The sequence below is a fragment of the Columba livia genome, chromosome 1 (genome assembly GCF_036013475.1).
Source record: "Columba livia isolate bColLiv1 breed racing homer chromosome 1, bColLiv1.pat.W.v2, whole genome shotgun sequence".
In the NCBI taxonomy this organism is placed as follows: Eukaryota; Metazoa; Chordata; class Aves; order Columbiformes; family Columbidae; genus Columba; species Columba livia.
Window position 1 is genome coordinate 155,894,672 of NC_088602.1, and position 23,233 is coordinate 155,917,904.

The 23,233-nt window shown below is 39.8% G+C and overlaps 1 protein-coding gene across 2 annotated transcripts in view; it reads right to left on the minus strand.

The window, feature by feature from the left end:
* Positions 1-23,233, minus strand: part of PTPRR (protein tyrosine phosphatase receptor type R) — a 148,559-nt gene that overhangs the window by 58,155 nt on the left and 67,171 nt on the right. Inside the window, exons 3-6 of one of the 2 annotated variants that reach the window (XM_065040371.1) lie at positions 16,408-16,521; positions 12,503-12,658; positions 6,323-6,433; positions 832-1,088 (exon numbers count right to left, since the gene is read on the minus strand). In XM_065040371.1, the coding sequence (XP_064896443.1) occupies positions 832-1,088; positions 6,323-6,433; positions 12,503-12,658; positions 16,408-16,521 (638 nt within the window). Of the gene's footprint in view, positions 1-831; positions 1,089-6,322; positions 6,434-6,602; positions 6,626-12,502; positions 12,659-16,407; positions 16,522-23,233 lie in introns of those variants that run through there. The other variant, XM_065040375.1, reaches the window with a different exon arrangement.

Sequence of the window (23,233 nt, forward strand, 5' to 3'; positions counted from 1 at the left end):
GTTGCACGGCTGCATGCTACGTTAGTTATTCAGAGCACTGATGCTTTATGAAAGCAGCCTGCAGCCATTAGGAAAGAAATTATATAGGTTTCGAACAGAGGAGAGACAGATGTCAGCATGCGCTCTCTTGTGGGAAGAATAACTAGTTTTATAAAAAGAGCACTGGCCCAGTTTTTGAAAGGTAGAACAAGTGGCAAGGTTTAGTGCCCAAGTTTTTCTGAAGAGCTGCACACAAAGCTCGGTTTCATTACTAATCACTTCTTTTTCTTTTTTTGTAAACCCTGTAGACCTTGGACTGTATCCCAACCATCATGGAAAGCTGGATTTAAGAAGAAAACTATCTAAACTATCTAAAGGTGATAATGGAAACACTGTATGAGATTGGTAAATGCACTCTGTCTAAATATTTATTCTTTCTGAGTTTCTCATGTGCTAGGGACAGCCTGACAATGGGAACGTCCTTTGCTGAGAAAACATAACCAGGCCTTGTGTCCTCTGCCAGGATCCCCAGGATCAACACAGGCAAAAATCAATGGAAAATTAAAAATTATTTCTTTGGAGTAATTGTTGGAAAGGGGAAGAAATAAATTAACAAAAAGAATTGCAGTAATGCAGTTAATGTCAGCCCAAGCCTCTTGACTTTTGCTCATATGAAAATAAAAGGAAAGGAAGGAACACCCATGAGGTAGGCATGAACACACCAAAATCCCACTTCTCAGATGTCCATATGGCAAAGTCTCCCATTCATTGGCAGAAGAGACACATACAAAATCATGCAGCAAGAGTATAACAAAGCAGAATAAATCCTGAGTGTGCTGGACACCATCCTACCTTTCCTGGAGCCCCACAGGTTTCATTCTGAAAGGAGATGGACTAGCACACAGGGGAGGTTTTAGCTCAGGAACACATTGGCCTTGTGGGTCCACTACAACATTGACAACCTTTGGAGCCTGTTCAGGCTGGACCATGCTGTTGGTGGTCTTAGACTGAGTTGTCTGCAGGGGAAGGGGCGAGAGGTGGATCTCCTGCTTCTTTTCCTTCTCTTGTCTCAGTGACAACTGGATCTTCTCTTTTAATCTGTACAGAACCTACAGAAATAAAGAGGAAAGCTCAATCTCAGTTCCCCGGTAAGCAAGGCAAGGAAAGTATCACAAACACTGGATAGGATTGCTATATGTGGCTATCATTCCTAGAAGGTAAGCCACAAGTTGTGCTACATGGTGTTTCCCATAAGAAGATAAATATTTCCATTACCTAAACCACAGTGTGTACACGTGAGCAGTAAGCATTTTAGCAGTTCTCATTGTGAGCCAGTAATTATTTGTGATACCAGCAGCTGTGTTATTAAAGCAGCAAATAACATAGGATGGAAAATAGTTACAAAAGACACTGTGAAGAAAGAAGTACTGATAAATAGAGTAATTGTACAAAAATTTGTAAGAATTGTAACACAAGAGAGAAGTGGCACAAAATAAAATAGGTGCTCATGGTGTATCCAGGTACATCTCTCTAATTGTAGCAACAGATGTTTTTAAAAGCTCATTTTGCATTAAGTTAGTGGTTGAACAGAGTAGCTTCACTAGGCCACTTTTGTAGTATTAGGCTGCTACTACTCTGAAATACTCCTCAAGAGTAGGATATCCCTCAGTGTCCTCAGAGAAACATACTCTGCTCTGGCATAAAGCTGAAGTGATGCATGGTCTATGAAGTTATTTAAGCATCGGTTCAGAAAAGTGTGGTTTACAATTACAAAGGCATTGATGTGTGAACACACTGTAATACCTTGATTCTCTGTCCACCTATTGCTTCTGAACTTGGATGTCAGATATCTGCAGCAAAAGCTTCACAGAAGTTGTAATGATCCTCTTCCACCAAACTCCACACTGATGTTGCTGTACACCAGCTTGGTGAGAGCTGGGGGATAAAGTGTGCTCGGTAAAGACACTCCAGAGGAACCTGTCTTAGACTTACCTAACACATCTTATCTCTCTTGAGGGGAACGCAAAAAAAAACATAAAAAAAGATTCCTGAGCCATAGTTGTGCCATTTTCAAAATGTGTCTTATGACCAATGAAACTTATGAGGATTACTATTGTAATTATTGTGTGTGGAGGTGGGTGAAAGGCGCACAGCTTTTTGAAGGTGTCTGCAGATACCCTTTTACCTTCTAATCTGCTTTATCTGTTGCCATAAAACATTTAAATTAAATCCTGATTCACGAAGCCATAAAGACAAAGCCTAGACTAAAGCATTTTTCTGCTATGAGTCAGAAGCTCTTTGACAGCTGTTGCCCTGCTAGCACCACATGAAGACCTATCACTCCATAGCTGTCCAGTGAAGATTGGATATATCTGATGGGTTTGTTTTTTCCAGGATTAGTACTAGAGGTTTAGCTGGGAACTGACATAATGTCATTAGCAACACACCCATTAAACAAGACTTAGCTACGTAAACCATCTGTTCATTGAGAAGACTTCAGAATTAAATTGCATGAATAAGATAAGCTGCTCTTCACCATTATTTTCCAGAAAAACCAGCCCTAATGTGAAGCAAAGACACAGGTATCAGTAAAGATAAAACTGGGGTTTGAAATATTTTAACCCTCTTTTCTTCCACCGATTGCTTTGGTCTCATTTGTTTCTGCTAACCCACAGATATACAGCTCAGACATTCATGGTTGTGACAATGTACACCATACTTTCTTGTCACTGATATATTTTGACATAGTTTCATCCCTCGGAGACCCAGGGAGTTATGTTTTTTTGCTTCTAAAAACCCACACAAGAATGATTTCATATCTTTTAAATACTCTATCATTAGACCTCTGGAAAAAAGATAGCCTGCCACCAGCAGAAGATGAAAAAAAGCTAAAGAACCACATTCTATCTAAGAGCAAACACACTTTCCTCAGAAAGTGTGGTCAGGGCCATAATGTTTTTAATGAATTCCAAATGAAAGTCAAACAAACAGAAATGGCCAAAAAGACAGGGATCAACCCAATCACCAGGCTCTGCAAAGGGAATAATTTAGTCGTACTCACATTACAAATCAGTTTAAAGACATCTGTCAGTATGGATGGCAACAGATATAAAGCTCTTAAATTAGGAAAACTGATGTTCTACTGATACTCCAGAAGATTCATTGTGAGGATAATCAAGAGGCATGGAGTAACTGAACAACACAAAGTACTGTTTTCCAGGACACAGAAGGTGGGTCACCTGTAATGTTTTCATATATTATTCATATATCTGTTTCATATATTAAGCCTATGATTTAAAGCCACAATCCAAAAGGAAAATAACTCTTCTTTCTGCCTCCTCTTTGGCTCAGTTTATATGGAAGAAGGACAGAGTGCTGACAGCATGGCATCCACTCTTTATATGTCTGCTCAGATTTCTGCAAAGGAAAGCTGACATGTTATGCCCCCACTTGGCCAGTACCTCCTACCTGCCCATTCTAAATACCAGTGTAAACTGCCTTAATTCATCTTCAGATATTGACAGGAAATCCCAACGAGATAACTGTGTCTCCAGAATGAAGATCTTGTCAATGGTTATGTGGAGCAGTGATATGAAAACTCATCTGCCTAGTGATATTTAGAGCACCCATGACTGTGTAGTAAAATTTCTCAGAAACCATAGGAATTAAGACAGTTCACTAATTAAAAACATTCTCTCTAACAAGTACTTATCGATATGTGTGTGAGGCTTTGTGTTTACCTCTGCATGAGCAGAGCTCTTCTGCAAGTGTATACAAGAAAACAGGCAAACAAAATTTCCCTCAAACCCTTGAGAAGGGATGAAAGAACAAAAAATGTGACAGGTGTTATTTGTGCTGTTTGATGCATTACTGGGAGGCATTTGGATACTGTGATTTGAACACACTGTAAAAAGCTGTACAGAAGCAGAATAAAGGAATTCAGACAATCTAGGGCTAATTTATAGACAACCCCCCCAATTTCAACTTAGCTTAAACACTCTTTCAGTATGATAAAGATACATAACACTAATTTTGATTTAAATCTTTAAACTGGCAAAAGTTGAAGTTGATAGTCTGATATTAGTTAGTTGTATATATTGGGGAAAAAAAAAAACATTTAGAAAACCCTCTTATTACAACTAGCTACAAAAAATTCATAATCTAAAGGTGATACTTTCAGACTACTCAAGAGATACTTGTATGTATATATATATATATAAAATATTAAAGTAGGCAAAATTAGTTGGAAAAATGATAGCAGATAATTTAATCCACTGCCAAATATTGTGTTATTTAGTAAATTCAGTGCTGGCTCAGTTATTTCTCTATGTAAAATAAAAAATACAGGGACCTGTTTTACACATGAGAGTGCTAAAAATATTTATTCTTGCTTAGGACTTTGCTTGGCAAACTTTATAAATGATGTACAGTGTTCCCAGTTCAAGCGAGCCCATGGTCAGCCCATGATGAGGATAGCAATGAGATGTGTGTTGGCTTCCACATATGATGAATCACTCCTGAGTTGCAAGAGGTTTCCACTCCATGACAATGAGGACTAGCCAAGTAAATACATAAAACAAGCTCAAAGGTACCATTTACAAGTCTGAATTTAGCTCATGTGCTGATGTATTACACTATTTAGCAATACTATGCACTGTAGATTTTTATGTAGAGAGGCCAGGTATTTGTTAAACTCCAGGCAAGCAGTAGGAAGCCTAAAAGCTGTTAATACACAGTGTGCTCTTAGCGCAGGGAGGCATTATGATTTCTAAAAGCCAGCTAAAAGACAAGGCTGCACATTTTACAGTTTCTGTAGAAATTACCCAGAACAAAGCAATAACGCTGACAAAGCAGCTGCCTTACACTGGGCACAGTTGATCATGATAATCATTACTTAAAGTACTTCCTACTCCACATTTTAAAGGAGACGTCCAAGATGCAGGCTAAGCTTTCTGCTTTTGGATCCTCCAAAACTACAAATAGCCCCCTATGGACAAACAGGTGCCTACCCTGTTAACGTGAAAAAAGAAGCCACCGTTTGGTGGTCTCATATGGTTGCTACAGACAAAGATAGGTAGGGTGAGCCCTAGTGCTTTGTGCTAAAGCTGAATAGTCTGATAGACTGAAATGACTGAATTTGATATACTGAATTCCTACTTTTCATAAATCTGCTACTCTGACACACATAAAGTGGGATGAAAAATGATATAAGCTGCTTGTTAGACTTACAGATTGTATACACTCCATGTATCCAGGGAAATGCCTGCAGTAATGACCAGAATACCTACTTCTCCAAAGTAAAAAGTCTGAAAAATTAGTACTGGCATGAAGAAATGGAGGTCACTAGGAAGTAGAAATTGCATAAAGCAAAAATTTTTGTGAGAAAATAAGTGTTTTTCAACTCTTAGGGAGAGCTTAAAAGCTTAAACAAGATTTTGTTATAAATACGATCATTTATTATTAATATTTTCGGTTCAAACATTCTTTCCATCTTAAGGTTCTATGTGGACAATCCATCTAGGTTAAAGAAAACTGAATATGTTTAAAAGCAAAATATCTCAAAAAACTTCAAGATACTAAGTGTTCATAAATGCCGAGAATTGTCATAGAATTCAGTATACTCCTATGTTTATGCACCACAGAATAAATATACAATTCAGAGGAGGAAAACATGTGAGATACAATATTGGAAAAAATGCAAAATTTACCCTACAAAAGTCAGTAGTGGTGTAGTGCCGTTCATCTTTTGTGTGACCCTTGTATATCTCATATTCAGCATATTAGAAGCATGTTTAATGCCCAGGAACGTGGTTACTGAACTCATACAATGTGAATGGCAAAGTTGTTCAAAAATATGATCACTTCTTCAAGTACTTACTAGTCATTTCAGTTTAATAACAATTTAATAACAATTCATGTTCGGTACGTGAATATCAACACACACTCTAAGAACTGTGCATTGACAATATTGTTTCAATGTGGTGGTGTTTTTACTATCCAATAAAACTGAAATACAGGCAGCTAACGTGACTCCAGGGATCCCAGGACCATAGTAAGCAGGTTGAGAAGTCATCACTCATGTCATTACACAGTTACTCTGCAGATTTAAGAGCCCGTTATTTATTTCTTTAGCTTCCTTCTAGTTAAATTCTTCAACTGGACTGAAATGTGGTTCTTCAAACTTTGGCTTCACAGCATTATGACAGTGACCAGGTCTTACTTTGTAGCTGAGTTTTTAATAGCTTTGAGGAGACACCTCTCATGTACAGAATGTGTGACTGTTCTCCAGACTGAGAAAAGCATGAAGTAAAGAACAGCAAAAAACAGTAAAAAGGAAACTTACCATTAAACAAGTTACTAGAATGACAAAGATGCTGAGAAATATGACAACCGCATAAAATCCTTCTTTGCTCCAGATTTTGTCTGCTTCACGCTGGCCTTGCAAAACATTTTTCTTTTTAAAGCAATAAAACAAAGAGGAAGAGAAGGAAAAAAAAAGTTACACAGTAGCGTGCGCAGATTAAATAGCTCTTGTCAGGCATTAATCACCCTCCTCAACTTTGTCACAGTTCACATTCCGCAGTATACAGCACTCACTTTAAGTGCTGCTTTTGCACACCCACCTCGGCTACGCGCCCCACGTGTCCGTGCAACACGGGGGCGTCCGAACGCTACCAGAGATGATCTAAGACCTTCCCTGTGGCTGCCGGGACAGTCCTCCCGGAGTATTGGGCTGGTCGAAGGTGAGCAAACACGACTCGAGGTCTTTCTTGGAAACTACCTGGCTCCCAGGTAAAAGGGCTGTGCCGCTGCGTGGGCTGCGGTTACCTCCTCTTCCCCAGCACTGATCTCCAGCCCCGGCGCCCACGCACCAGCCTCCCCACTGCTTACACTTGACACAGGAGCCAAAAGCAGGTGACTTGCCGGTTTGTCTTCACGAGCTGAGGAACCCTGACACTGTCACCTTTAGACTACACACACACACACACGCGTACGTCAAAAATTCTGATCGTGCTGCAAGTAATCTCATTATCTGTCTGTCTATAGTTCTGGTTATGCTTAAAGTCATCTCGTTATCTTTGGGTTTCTGCTAATGGTACATTTCTAAAACAGCTGTGCACACTAAAATTTCCAGAACTCCTGGGGAACTCCTGGGGATTATGGAATAATAATAATTGAGAAAGCATCTATTTTTTGCTTTATTGCCACGCAGGGACTTGGTTGGGCTCCTAAATTACCAAAATTTCACTATGTTTCCGAATAGAGATTTGGTAATAGAAACAGAGTACATCTACCCTCAGTCTAATTTCAACATATGATTTAGAACAAACTATATTGTCTTGTGTTTCAATGACAGCAGTTCAGTAGATATTGCTCTCTCAGTTTTCAGCTACTTGCTTTTGTTTTCTTAGTTGTGCATTTTCAGTACAGTTCTCAGACTAAGCAAAAATAAATTCTGGTTTCCACTGTAAATGTTCAAGGTCTCGATGTTTCCTTTTCACTGAAATTCCCTAATGGCTTTAATCAAACTTGTTTTAACCAGTGAGTCGTCTTCCCATCTCAAGATGGTCTTTTTTCCTCTCTGGGGAACATTGTGTAACTGGGAGTTTTCCACAGAGGAAAGAGTGCTTCTGTTTAACGATGAGAGGCTGCTCAGTGGACCTGTGCAAGTGCAGGGCCTGTTCTAGGACTCCACACGAGTCCTTCATGCTCCAGATTCTGCTTAGCCACCAGTCAGCCTGCTCTTTTGAACATGTAACATATCAAGCAAACTCCTTGTGTCCATCAGACTCCCAAACTTAGAAAGTCCTGATGAAGTCGAATTCATGTGAATAGGGTTGCTGAGGAAGAGGAGGAGATCGTGGTCTGGGGAAGAGAGGGCAAGCTGACAAAAAACTGTTGCTTGCTGGATCCCACTGTAGTTTTCATGGTCCTGCTTTCAGCACAGGTTTGTTCTCAGCTTGCTTTGAAAAGGGCCAGGGCAGTGCAGATGTAAGACAATTCACAGATTATACTGTCACAAAATGCAAACATTTAGAGAAGTATTTGGTAGCATGGTTCATTTACAGAGATTTGCTTGCTAAAAGAAACCCATGCATGTGTATAACTGGGAGTTGATTGCTTTAGAACTGAAAGCATAATAATGAAGAGTTTTCTTGGGAAGTCATAGCCCTAGAGACCAGAACACAAATCCTTTACCTCCTTCTGCTAAACTACAGAAACAGGCCTTGTAAAATTAGTGTATTAACGTTTGTGTAATTACACAGCGTTTCATGATCTGGGCTTAAAAGTATCACAGGTATCGACAGTTTAACAAGGTTTATAAGCGCCAGTCTTGGGTTTAGTGAACAACTTAAAAAATGAGGCTTTCAAAGATAAGCTGTAAATCTTGCCAAATATTACTGCAAAAATTGTTCCTAGACATATTCAGTGTTGCCGCTCTAAGGGGGTGCAGGTCTCTGTGCAATTAGCTACCTCAGCACAGCTAGGTTATTCTACTGAACTCACGGCACAGGACCCGGGTTCCAATATTGACTCAGAGCCCAAAACTGCAGCTGCTCCGCACTCAGGACAGCTCCTGTTGAGCTCCATGGGAATTCCATAATGACAGCAGCAGCTATAAACTATAAAATAAATGTTTGACCCAGGGTAGGTTACCTGATGGCTTTCCGGTGTTTCAGATCACTCAGGAGGAAATCTAGATAGAAAGCAGCAGTTGAAGGAGAATTGGTCATGGTGACCTTTTGTAAGTGAGGTTTTGTGCCTCTTCACTGAAAGCACAAATATACTAAAAAGTAAATGAAAAGCTAACAGGACTTTTTGACTCAATGAGTGAGAGACTTTAACTATAATTCAATAGTGTCACAAAACTTGTAAAATATTTTATAATACATTTTATATACATAACTGAGTCTAACAGAATTAATCTCTATGGTGTCTGTCTAATGGTACATGTGTTCAGGATATAACTTTCCCTTATTTGTCTTTTAAAAAATAAAGTTCAAAGAATATTAACAAATGCTGTGAAAAGCGTAAAAAATGTATGCCACAACTTAAAACGTATCTGACACACCATTTTGCAGCAGTTTAGCAGTACCTTCACCTAGCCTAGGAAATCTCTCCCCTGGATCTAAGTGCAGGACAGCAAAATCATTGCTTAAGCTGCTTCCTAATGACAGAAGAGGCTGTGACCTACAGTCACTGAGTCATCTCACGCCCATGATAAGGAATTGCTTTCTGAAACATCAGCGCTGCTCATTCGGGACTTTGTTCCTCTGTCTGGGAGAACTGATAAGAGGGATGACAACCGCCAAGCTCACTACAAACTGCCCAAGCTCAGGAAAAAATCTCGCAGGGTGGCCAAATGCCAGGGAATGAGCAAGAAAGAGAGTTCTGTCCACAACCACAGGCAAGGAGCCTTCTGCAGGGAGATGTGCTGTGTCTCAGCTGAATGATGTTACTCCGCATTTCTCTCTCTCAGTTGGGAACCTTTTCCTGCCTGAGAATCCACTAAGACTTTCGGACAGTTTTTGAGGAGTGGGAAGGTACCACTGCCATCAGAGGGCAGGAAGATAAACTCAGTCTAAGCTGCTACAGCTGATCAAGCCGGGGGAACAACAGAGCCAGTGGGCTGGCAGGGGAGTTCCAGTAGCTCAGCCACCATCAGGTCCTAGAGCAAACTTGGCTGCAGGGAGGAAGGCTCATCATCATGTACATCACCAGGAGCGTCATTCCTCAGTGTTGACTACATTCCCTAAGGAGTGTCCGTGATCAGGTGTTTCATTCAGGCAGAATTAGCCAGGTTAATTTAAACAGTCTAAATTCAAGGTGGGGAAGAATCACTGTATTCTTAACGATCTCATGCTATCACCCACCTTACTGAACAGTGCCTGCACAGCAGGTATCTGGTTTGCTCTGAACTGGAACAAATATGTTTATAAAAATGACTTTTTATAAACTTTTTTTTTTTTTTTTAAGACATTAAAATCCACTCTGGCATTTCTGCTCTTATAGAAAACTGGTGGATTATTTCCACAAAAAAGTAAAATGAGAAGGCAGCTTTTGATAATCAGAAGACAGACAATGACCTAAAGTAGTCACTGTAAAATCTGTGAATGAAAGATCCTGCCAAGGTACCAGGAGCTGCCAGGAAAGGTAAATCTACACTGGAAAATAGATTAATTTTCAAATTGGGTTAACCCTAACCAGTTCCTTGCCTGAAACACTAAAAAAAGCATGGTAAGCTATAGTTCTGAGCTCAGAGGAAAGCTTACAGAGAGATGGGAATCAAACTTACAATCAAAAAGTGTTCACTGAAGTTCACACAGAGTTGCTTTGCTTTTTCTGCTATTTTAACTACATTAGCTAAGGCAGGTTAGGAAAGTCTGCCAAGAAATCACTTGCAGCCCCAGTGAAAATATGCAGGAACATGGGTGACCTCTCAGGCTCCCAGGGCACTGGATAACAGCCACTTAGCATCTCCCATGGCAAAGCCTCCCCCCCAAACTCAACCTTACACGCATGTGCAATGCAGCGTTGTGATTTGACGTCAAAGCTGGCAGGTCTGCAGGGCTCCTGCTCTTGTGGCTGTGCCCTGCTTGCACCCGTGCGGGTATAGTGCTGCGTCTGCCCTGTGTGACCACAGGAGCACATCCTTGTGCTCTGCTTTGTGCCGGGGCACCTTGGTCAGTCCAGGATTTTGTAATTCCTAAGCCATTGGTTTTGATCACTTGTCCTTACAGTGACTTGCAGTTTCTGTATGCTTTAAGTGCATGACTGGTTCCTTTGATTTCTTCTCTATGAAGTTAATATCACATGCTTCAAAGGCAACCAAGAGAAGCCTTCTGCAAAGAGGCTGTAATGGTATATTTTGGCATTGCATAATTTTGGTGTGAACTCTGGAAAACTCTTCATTGGTGTCACATCTCCTAGATGGCAGTCTGCACAACTTTCATTCTAACAGTCGTTTTCTAAATGATTCTGTCTGATTGTCTACGTTTTTTTTTCCAGAGAGAAAATTTAAATATCTGTGCATTCAAGATTATTGAAACGTATCTAACATAGATGAGACCCTGAGTTCAGCACTGTGATTTTTCCAGCATCTCTTCATATTTTGATGCCATTTCTCCCTTCATCTATTATTCATACATGTTCTTGTCTCACATCTACCTGAAGTGTTATTTGTAACTGAAGTACTAGGAACAGATAATTGCATCTATCACAACCATAAGTCTGATATGCTTCAGTAACAAAAGAAATGCTGACCTGAAGGAAGCTTAGCCCAGGTCGCTGATGGGCAATATAAAGACCTGATCTGACATTTGGACAGTGTTGCTTGGTGTTGTTTTGTATTACAACAGCTAAAACTCAAGAATCCGCTCATATTCATAGCAGCAAGGTGCTGTAGTAGAGCATGTAAAGTTGCATTTAACTGGCCTTGATTTTATATTTCCTTCTTTATACCAAAGACATCTTCCAGATTCTTAAACAGAATTGGAATATTTCAAATGAGAAAAAGCTTTTCTAATCAGTACAAATACACATGAACTTAACAGCCAGTTCTAACTCAGCAATGGCTCAAACATAGGTTTGGACATAAAAAATACAGGAACTCTTTACACATACGGTGACAAAGCTCATCAGAACCTCTCTTTTTTTTTTTTTTTTCCACTTGTTTGGACATAGCCTTCTCTATCAAAATGGGAGCTTTCATGGAAAATGCTGGTTCTTGATAACATGGTTTAAGTTATTCAGACCTCACACTGAATTCTGAGGGTCTTTACATGTAGGTAAGGGCACTGAATAAAATGCAATGTGATATGACCATGTCTATGAGATCAGTGATTTCCTCTCCCAAATGCCTTTTCTTTTTTTTCATTTGCTGTGCGTAGCTGAAGCAGTCAGCCCAGAATTAGATGTCCATCTCTCTGGTAATATCTGGGACACTGTGGAGATGGTAGTGAAGTTTCTGCTTTTAAATAGATTTTTTTTTTTTTCCAAATAAGAGCTACGAGTTATATTTTTGCCCTCTTTTCAGAGCAGGTAAACAGAATAAATCTCTCACTTCTCCTGAGAACAAAAAGAAACATGGGTACAACGTACAAATTAAATTTTGCAAAATCATGTCAGATGCAAGATATACAGGTAGTAATGCTCACACCTGACATCTGCATTTCATTTCTCTCTCTACTGAAACTGTTGTACCTGCTGACCTACATTAATAGACCAGAAGTCCTTGGGCCCATTTCCTTTAAGGCAACTGATGCATGCTTAGGATCTAAACTTTGAATTCAATGGTAGCCCAGCTGCGTGAGGAGGACCTCGATATTAATGCTTAAGTAGCCTAACCAAGCACTATTAAAGTAATTTAACAGGGCTAGCTGTAAAGTGCTATATAGCAGTAATGCCATCTTAGCTTACACAGTTCCTGCCTCATGCCTGAGAACCTCAGCCCGAATATTACCAGGGATGTAATAACTGCCCAATCTGTAACAAACTACAGGTTAGAAAATTGATAACCAACCTCAGGGGAGACCTCTGTTATTCCAAACTGGGATAAACTCTGATGCAAAATGTTGATATTAAGGGAGCGCAGCACTTCTTCAGATGGCAGTGCCTCAGCAATTCCTGGCTTTCTGTTCAGTGGTGAAACAAACAGTTCTACACAGTTCTTCTTCCCCTAGGAAAATAAAAAAAATGCAGAATCAGAGGAAGGGTGTGAGAATAGTTGATCTCTGCTGTCAATAGACTTTAACTATAATGCCAGAAAAAAACAAGCATGGAATGCAAAGGCTTCAATCTGTTCTGTGAGGAGAGTATATCTATTCCCTGACTTTTTAAATCCTAGATGACTGTGCAAGAAAATGCAAATATCATACGTGGGCACATGTGTTTTGTCTCGTTCACTATTGACAAAGTATCCTCTTCCTGACCCTAGTGCTATTAAACGAAACAGGTCAATGTAACACGGTGAGGTGAGGAACCGTCAGATCGGGTCAAGGGCGAAGTGCCAGCAGGGATTTTAGCAGATAGTTCATCTGATCTGAGCTGAAATAGAGCTTTGGTTTAGAAGGTGGTCCTTAAACAGGAATTCTTAGAATGGTGCTGAGGTATTTTGGCACTGCTTTCTAATCCCATGTCAACGCATTGCAGACATATACTACTATGAAGTGTAATGAAGTCTAAAAGTCAACTGTGGTGCAACTCCTTAAAATGGCACAAAAAAAATGAAAGGACCAGAAAAGTTTTGTTTACATTTAATGGGTAAAATGAGCATGTCTACTGTCCCCTCTATTAATTCCTGCTCAAGTGCCTTTGATGCAGCCCTGGTAACCCAAAGTGTGCTGTACTAGAGATGTCAATGATGCACACTCTGTCTCAAGGGAGCAAAAGTGGAGGGTTCTTCTGGTTGTGATTGACTAGAACAGCACCTGAGCCCAGAGCTCCAGACAGTGCTCTTGTCCACACAGGGTGTGTGAACCCAAGTTCCCCAGGGCTATGGCCAACTTAGATGAGGCTGTGACATAGAGACTTGGGGGGTTCCACATATGCAAGGTAAACATGGAGCTATCACCTGCATTGCTGCCTGCACAGGCAAGAATCTCTTCGGTATCGTTATTTGCTATTCATTGTTTTGGGATGGAAGAGATCAGTTCATACCAGGATAATCCTGATCTTCCTCACCTCCTTCCCGTCATCTTGAATATGTATCTTTATCTTTACTGCAGTAGAGAAAAATACATCTTTTGCTATTCTTAAAATATCTAGTTTTGTATTCAGAGTAGAGCTGCACAGAAAGAGATGCTTTCAAATGTGTTCACCTTAAATCTGCCTGCTGTGCTCTCACATGTACTGCTGGTCCATCTGCTCAAGGAGATTGATAAGGACATTGACTACGTGTGGGACCAGGCATTTTTCAGTGGGACTATTCAAATCAGCAGTCTCGTAAGGAGTGAAAACAGACCTGCAGGTCTGAACTGTCAGGTAAAAGCAGAGACTTTTGTCAAGCTGACAATTTGAGGCTGTGGTCCTACTCAGTTGTTGATGTGGGTAGAATCATAGAATCATATAACTGTTTGGGTTGGAAGGGACCTTCAAAGGTCATCTAGTCCAGCCCCCTGCAATGAGCAGGGACATTTTCAACCAGATCAGGTTGCTCAGAGCCCTGTCCAGCCCGACCTTGAATGTCTCCAGGGATGGGGCATCTATTACTTCTCTTGGCAACTTGTGCCAGTGTTCTGCCATCCTCATTGTAAAAAATTTCCTCCTCATGTCTGGCCTGAATCTCCCCTTTTAGTTTAAAACCATTACCCCTTGTCCTATTGCAACATGCCCCACTAAAAACTCTGTCCCCACCTTTCTTATAGGCTCCTTCTAAGCACTGAAAGGCCTCAATAAGGTCTCCCTGGAGCCATCTTTTCTCAAGGATAGGTGGCTGGTCCTGGGTGTAGGTGGCAGGCATACGGCAAGGCTTCATGGGGACACAGCATTTGTAGTGTTTTGTGCCTCCTCTGTTTAGGAGATCATCTGCCCATTAAAAGGAAGAAATGGAAGAAAGGTGTACTCAAAAGGTTAAGGAGACACTGGAAATGCCCAGTTAATATTTCCCAGCAGACTACATGTTGTTATATGTAAGAGGCTAGCAAGCCCTCTGCTCCCCTTGTGCCCAACCACATCCTGGCTGCTAGGCTCCTGATCACTTCTGAGAGCCGCTCTGTTGGGAAGGAGTCAGCTTACCTCACTTCAGTCATGTAAACTACCTCCAAAGTCAGTGGAGAGAGACTGGCATCTCCAGAGAATGATTTAATTCATCCTAAAATAATCAGGATCTCAATGCCTCTCTCCTCCTCCAGTTACCCTTCTCTATATTGCTTTTACAGGGAGCCTGGATGAGCAGCTTAGACTAGGCTGAAGTGAAGTGAGATGAATTCTGATGTGCCCTGCTTGCTTGCCAGAACTCTGCATGAGAGGAACTGTCTCATGTTAGAAGGATGGGAAGTGGGAACAATGTCTCCTAAATTGTATGTTTCTTCCTTGTTGCTTTCAATTTTCTGTGTGTGATTTTTAGAGCAAATAGGGTAAAATTTTGAGTTCTCCTTTACATCATTAAAAGATGTACTCATAGCAGACTTTTACAGATGTGGAGAAGACTAATTAATTAATAGTACTTAATGTATTCCGAGCTATACGCAAAATGTCATTACCTCTTTACTTGGATTACAAATGAGAGGAAAAAGGGAAAAGCTATGTAACCAGTAGAAAAATTAAAAGCGTATTTCTTCTCCTTAGTTAATTCTGCTTAGACAATTTTCACAGAGCATAGTGAGAAAGCTACTAAGTGACTTAGTATGTTGAAATACACATCCCACACTCTGGAACATTTCTCATTTAATTGTGCTTCTTTCTGAATATGTCTTTCAGCCTTTCATTGTAGTTAATGCAGGGTATGAAGGAGATTTAGCATCACTTGTCATGAATGAGTGACATCCCTGGCAAACATGAAAAGGGCTGCATTGCATTCCTATTGATCTTTTCGGCTGTACTTCTTGTGTGATCCTTTCTCAGAGACATTATTTGCAGGAGTTTTAGAATCCTTTTTGATGTATACAATCCTGTCTAGCTATCAAGGCAGGAAATACTTTCATGCTGAACCCATCAGTTTTCTTCCCTTATATCCAACCTGCATGTAGAATAAAATAAAATAACTCTTCTTTCTGAAATATGAATTGAACGCTAGAAATACATACAGGATGTTGGTTTTCCTTTGTTTCATGGCAAAACTGTTATAAAAAGACAAGAGTGGTAAGAATGCATGCTCTTAACCAAACATAGAAAACCATACAGTGACAATTGTTTTTTAAAAGTCTTTGCTGCTAGGAGCACATTTATCATCATCTTTTGCAAATATGATACTGTAGAATACAAGATCATTTCTGAGCATAGATTTTGATAGCTGAATAGCAAAACATGAATATTAATATTGTGAGAAGACATTTAATTTACTAATGGAAAGTCTGGGGATAAATTGTGGAGATGCCTTGGAAGGCAGAATCGCATCTATTTTTTGAGCAATATTCAACCTTTGAGAAAAAAAAAAAAAGAATAAGTGTTTCTTAATGACTGTGAGGTAGAACTGCATTCAAATGAAAACTAGGGGACAAGCAATCCGCTTATGAATAGGACAAAAAAGAGATTTATCTGACTTAATTTTTCTCTAGACTGTAACTGAGAATGGTTTCCTTTCAAAAGAAAATGTAAATCGTTTTGTAATGGAGATATATTTTTTCTGCAGTGTAGTTAAAAAAAGATTGGAAAAAAGTATTTTTCTATCCTATTTTATTGCACTTTTCTGTAGTGACAGGAGAATAAATTTAAGAGAATTCTGAATAACCAGGCATATTTTATTATACAGAGCCCTTTGGTACTTACAATGACTCTGTTGATATGAACTTGCTGAGGTAACAGTCCCAGTGCTGCTGCTACTCCTTGGCGAAATATCCGAAGCAATGTGATATTCAGCTTATTTACATCCATTTGCAGTGTCTGAAAAACAAAACCAGTTCAAATGAACTCCTTGCTCAACACATTCAGTTCTCAAGATGACAGGTCTCTAGGACTTGTCGCTAATTTTTTTTTACCCAGAATGATAATCTGTGCAATCTACTTGCATTGCAATAAAGACTAAGTCCAAAGGAAAATCTAAGCATCTTAAATCCTGCTCGTTAGCAAAGTACCATCTTTCCTCAACTATACTCAAAATACATTCCAGAGGTTTTTGGTTAAATTCCTTGAACAAATCACAGAGTTCAAGGTAACACAATTACTACATTAAAAATGAAGTCAAGCCTTAAACATCAGTTCACCTTTAAAGAACGAGATGTTGGATTTACACAATGAAGATTTGCTTTGATTTTTATCTTAGCATTTCTCCCCGCAGGTGAAGAATGAGTCAGACATAGAGAAATTATACAATTTTAATTCTGATTAGTGGTTTCTGAGATAAAAAAAGAAACATTCTGGATACATTCAACATGCTTGAATTTCCTAAAACTTCCTCATGTGAGTCAGGAAATGCTATGATTCTCAGCACACCAACTACATCAATCACTGAAGCATTTTCTTTCTCTGCGTTAGAATCACAGTGAAATTGAAACATTTCCTCAACTTCAAGTTCTTCCTGTGAAGTCAGTGGAATTTTACCCAGAAAATAAGACCCAGATATGGGGTCTTCACATGACACCTGGTGGCCAGTGCTTCCATGTGGTACTTTGGGGTCTCTTTCTTCACTTCCATATCCCCTTTGCAGACAATACGTAGTGAAGGAGGGATGCGAGAGGAGTATGTTACACAGTCCCAGAAAACTTCCAATGTTTCTGGCAATTTCTGACGTATAAAGTTAGTAGGTTCTGACTGAGCCAGTTGAGCTGAAAAAGATTTTTTATTTTAAACTTCCTATTTAGAGCCACAGGCCACCTTGCTGCTCTGAGGATCCAAGCAAGTGTTCTTCCTAACCAGAGCTGCATAAAGAGAATTAAATATCCATGGGTCAGACATCACACTGGGAATATGGTCCAGAAAGAAAGGCAATTTTTTTCTCAAAGAAAAACAGAAGCACACATTTTGACTGTTCTTTATTTATCAGTGTTTATTAGTTATGACATAAAAACATACAATATTTGCTTTCCTTTTCCACTGTCAATTTGATTTTTCCATCAGTACTGCAAGTTTTTCCTTTTTTTCCCCCTTTTTCTCATTTTTTTACACTAGTGGGATTGTCAGGTCTTGATACATCAACTGAGATCCACTCTTACCACACAGTCGAGCCTTAATTCAGATGGAAGTATTACAGGATTCTTCAATTTGACCTACTGTTTAATCTTCGCATTTTCAAAATGCAAAACCTTCTCCTCTTTGCTACTTCTTCAATTAGACAGACATCCTGAGTGGCTACAAAACTGTTCCAGCTTTGTCATTGAAACAGAGAAATGTCTTGGGAGGGGAGACAGGGAGATCTAACAGATCCGAGCACCATTTGTTCTGTTCTTCAGACGGGTTCACTCCAGACACAGTGCACCTGAGTGATCCAGCAGACGAGAATTGGTTTGGAGCTGTGAAGCCATCACTACACTGAAAGACGGCAGCCTGGTCTGAGGATGCTGGGGAAATGAGAAAGGGAGTTGTTGCTGAAATAGGAAGGCTGTCGTGGTGGTCCCTAGAGATCCATCAGGATGGGATAAAGAGCGTGAAACTGCTTGTCCAAGTCGGTGACCTCGAGTTATGGGGATAATGCTAGCTGCTGTTATTGAGCAAAATTAGCAGGCATAAAATCCAAATTCATTCACTTAAACATACTTGAGCCGGGGACCAGAATACATTAAATGTTTGATAGTGTGTTAAGAGCTCGCTGAAAAAGGCACAGAAATGAAACAGCCAGAAAAATATCCAGCTTCAGATGAAATAGAAGCTCTTAAAGATCCTATAAAGAGGCAATAAATTCTAATAGATTTAGTATACTGGGATTATGGTTCATCATATCCAGGGACAATAAAACGTGGTGAAGCTCCATTAGCTTCAGGAGAGTCACATTTCCTTCCATGAGGTCTGAATTTGGTCCACCATGTCTTATAACAAATAGTCATAAAAGGCTGCACAGTGTGTGTCTCTCTCTCTAACAACTACATCTATATTGTCCTTGGTGGTTCTGAGAGAAGCCTGAAGATGACAGCACTCACTCTGTCAGTCTGGCAACAGCCTGCTTAGAAGGCTCTCCTGGCCTTGTAGCTGGAGATTTCAGGGTCCTTTTAGGAAACCTCGTAAGTAGGTGGTAGGTGGGAAGAAATTGATCCTTAAACCTCATTTCAGGGTGCTTCTTGTGCAGTAATAAAGTTTGTGTGTGTGTGTGTGACTATTCATCCAAAAAACCCAAGTAGTTTCTGAGGAAGAAGAAGCTCGTGTTTTTCTTAAGAACCTTGCCTTGCTGTCCATCAAAGCAATCTCCTTCTCAATTGCTGGTGTTCCTTTGAAGCTTAGTTCCTTGGCAATTATAGTAAAAATTCAGTAAGAGTGACACTACTTGTTCTACATCAGGCAGCACAAGACAGCGTGTTTGCCTCTTCGTATCAAGAGGAAAGTGAGTAGTCCAGAATCTGCCACTTTAAGAATGGGATTTCTAACTCGATCAGTGAAAGAAAACAGATAAATGCTTGATGGGGCTCCAAGGGCACCTGCTTTACAGTGAGCAGCACATCACAAATGTGCTCTGTGCTCTCTGTTACCCCTTGTAAAAGATTTGTAAAAGCATAAAGTGGACCAGACCGGAGACACATCAAGCTCAGTATCCTATGATCAACTCTGGATGCTTCTGGAAAATGACAGATACAGGGCAACGTTATACTCTTTTCCCAAGTTCCTTCTGTCAAGATCCAGGCTAATTTATGCCTACTCAGAAGTAAAAGGCAATGGATCTCCTCAATTACGTGAATGTTATCACACAATAATGCATACTGCCACCATCAAGGTCTGGGATGAAGGCAAAAATTGGGGACATTATATTCTCAAGTCTGGCATGTGCCCTCTAGAAGGTGACTGAAATTTAAGTCTGACCTGAGGGTCTAGTACAAAATTGCCTTTCTGCCAATTCCAAACTATGATAATTTTTGTTGAGAAAAGTTAGTCAGAGAAAAAAAAAAATCCCAAAAAACCCACCACCACCACCACACATACGCAAAAAAAGAGAAGACAAAAAAGAAGGAAAAACCCACAAAGTCCTAACTATTCATATCACTAAAAAATTCCTAAAACATTATTAAAGTTTCAATATTTTAATGTTATTGTGCCATTCTGATGGCAAGCCTAGATACTGTGTTGACTGTAGTCCATAAAGGTAAGAGATTAAGATAGAAAACTGATAATGGGCGAACTACAAATGCAATAATACCTGCACATTACGCCAATAGTATAAACTGGCATTAAGAGAATCACTCCTACAATGGAAACCTGTTCAGCCATTTACAGGTTATAGTTACACAGATAAAATCATTATGTACTCTAACATCATTTGCAATAAAATGTGAAATTAACCCCTGTAAAGTAAATCTATAGAAATAAATAAAACAAAGCATTAACATAGATGCACAAGCTATTTCTTACTGTGTTCCTCTAGTTGCTCCTTTTGCTTTGGAAAAGAAAGGGCTGAAGCATCCCAGTTAGACAGCACTAATCACTTACCCTTTGCTCATCTGCAGTGTTTATCATGGATTGCAACCTGCTCCCCAAGGAGTTTATGATTTTGAATCTGCTACCACTGTTGGCAATAGTGACTTGTTGAGCCTAGAGGCGAACACCCTGGAGGACTCATTTCCCTGAGCAATTATCAACCTGGATATTGCAACTACAGCCACAGTTTTTTGGTTTATCTGATCCAAACAAAATGGATAGTTTGAAGTGAAGGACTTTTCTGCTTGTAGTGGAAATCTTGGGAAGACAGAGTTCCAGAGAGGGAAACACGGCACAGGAAGACACCAAAGACCATTCACAACCAAGATCCTACAGAGGCTTTTTAATAAAGACTTTTATGTTAAAGAAAAAAAAGAAAAACCAACCAACCAAACAAAACAAAACACAAACATGAAAGGGATGAATGCGTAACACAGCTCCTGAAATAATATTTTTAGAATCTTATAATAAATTATAATCTGCCAAGTCAAGTTCTGCTTCTCAATAAAAATTCTGATACGCCTCTCTTTCTTATCTTTCCTTATCATCAGTAAAATCCTTTCTGCAATGAGCCTCAAATATTCAATTCTTTTTCCATACATTGTTTAATCCCCTCTAAACTGTCCCTGGTCCCACCACCATAGCTGTTTTCTCAAGCCTCCAGCTAGCCTGAATACACAGGAAGAAAAATAACCAGGGATGAAGTCTGCCTTGGCTGTACAACCAAAGCAGGATATATTTATCAGGAGTGCAGGTGAAATTGCTGGACTTATATTTGTACAGGTTGGGTACAAGACTACAAAAATTCTGGCAACCAATTGTGAAAATACCTGCATTTTCTCTTCTCCTAAAGCACAGTAGAATTGCCTTCCTGTTGCTGTTCAATGAATTGAGATTGTAGCTGCACTAGATGTCAGGTTAATCCCTTTAGCTGGCTCAGGTGGCCAAATACACATCTGCAGAAAATTTTGGCTTTTATAATATTCTGTGTGTCATGGCTCACAGCGGGTTTAGCATCTCATGTAGTCCATGAATCTCAGCTTCTGATGCAGGTCAGCATTATGCAAGTAGAACAAAGCATTTTGCCAAGACGATCTTCCAAAGGCACTTTGCCCTAAACCAAACTGGTGTCTGTGGTGTCATTCCTCCCTCTCCTATCTACTTCTCTATCCACAATGTTGTTTTCTCCAAGAGAATACTGCCCTTTCAGGAAGTCCATATTAATCTTTGAAATACATCTGTAAACTAATATAAAATTCTTATGAGTAGAAAATCAATTATTCTTGGTGACTAATTAAAGATGCTTCATGTTTCTGTGTATTAGCAATTGCCTGCAGTGATTGACTCAAACTTTCATACATAATATATTTCTCCTAAAACACAATGTGACTAGAAATATAAATCTTGGGACATTTAAATCCTTCGAAGGTCAGAGAGTTGTTATATTCTGAAAAACTGTGAGGGGGAGTCTTGGATATTCCGCAAAAGTATAGTGAAAATCACCTGAAATAGTAAAAAAAAACTACAGGCATACGCTTGAGTTTATAAGAACTAGTGAAAAGCATTGAGAAATGGTCTGGACCCGGAACATGCTTATACTTAAGTCACCCATTTTCTAATTTCTGAGGCTGCAGAATATGTAAATCTGCCAAACTTCCAAATTTCACATGCAGCCTGTGAAAATTTAAGTGCTCTTGCCCAAAGAGTATTTGGGTGATGAGAAAAATAACTCTAAATTGGATCCGTATAAACATTAAGAAAAAGTGCTAGGAGTGGGATACTTTGGTTGCTTCAGTCCTGATTAGTCCAGGGAAGTTTTGTATATTTGGATGTTGCTTTTCAAGATGTGACATTGTACAACTTCACTCACATTTTGGCTGGAGAAAAAAACCCCACATCTTTTATGGAAAATCTTTGTCTAAAGTAAGCCTGATATTTCCTGGATTTATTCATTTCTCATACAGCATTAAAGAACATTTTTGGCTCTTTATTAATTTTTCATGAAAGCATATACATTTAAATATTTATGCAAGTTATGAGCTCTCTGAGAGAAATCAAAGGCAGAAGTAACACTAATGGGAAATGTAGGGTTAATCTAATTAGTTAAGACAGATGTATGGCTTCCCTCCATACCGATTTTCAAGTGAATGTTCATTAAAATATGAGAAAATAAAAATTTATAAAAGGAAGCAGTCTTTCACACACTGCAATTAATCCACAGACCCTTTTACCACAGGAAGTTGCTGAGGCCAAAAACTGAACATGAGGCAGAAAAAGGGCTGGATGCTTAAATGGATGCTGAAAGTCACAAATGTCCCTGAAAACTGCACAGCAGAGATACTACAGATGTTAGACAGTTGAAGCCAAACCTTCAGCAATCAGAAACCAAGATGAACCCTAGTGCAATAAAAGGATAATTTTCTCAGTGTCTGCTATCAAAAGGTGTGAGTGCTGGCCACCATCCTCAACTAGACACTGGGTTTCACACAAGTCCTGTTTGCACGTGTAGGTACCAGCTGGGGATGTTCCTCGAGGGTGCTGCATCGCAGATGGCAGAGATGCTGTACCCAGTGCTGAGGTGAGGCCAGGGCACTCTGCTGGCATCCAGTTTGAACTGGCAAAGCTACTCTGGAGGTGGGTGGCTGATATGACTAAACCGGTTTGTCTCAACTATGTGACAGATTTACACTTCTTTTTGCAGCAAGAACTAATTTCTCAAGTGAGATCAGCTGATTTGGGGCTGATTTGACCACTTCTGTAGGAAGCACCAACACGAGAGTGGGAAATACTCCATCTGTGAGGTCTGGCTTTTGTCCAAGGTTCCCTCACTGAGCTTTTACATGCTCTTGGGTGGTGAGTCAGTCAGCTATAGAAAGACTCCATGACCTTCATGGATGATTAAAGTGTACAAGAATACATTCAGCCTATTAAGGATAAGGTTTGTTAAAGCCTGTCTTCACGAGGCACGCTTTGATTTCTATCAGTCCTGTGTTTTGCGCTAATCTCTGGGCTTGCAGTCTCTTGGCAAAGATAAGGGTCA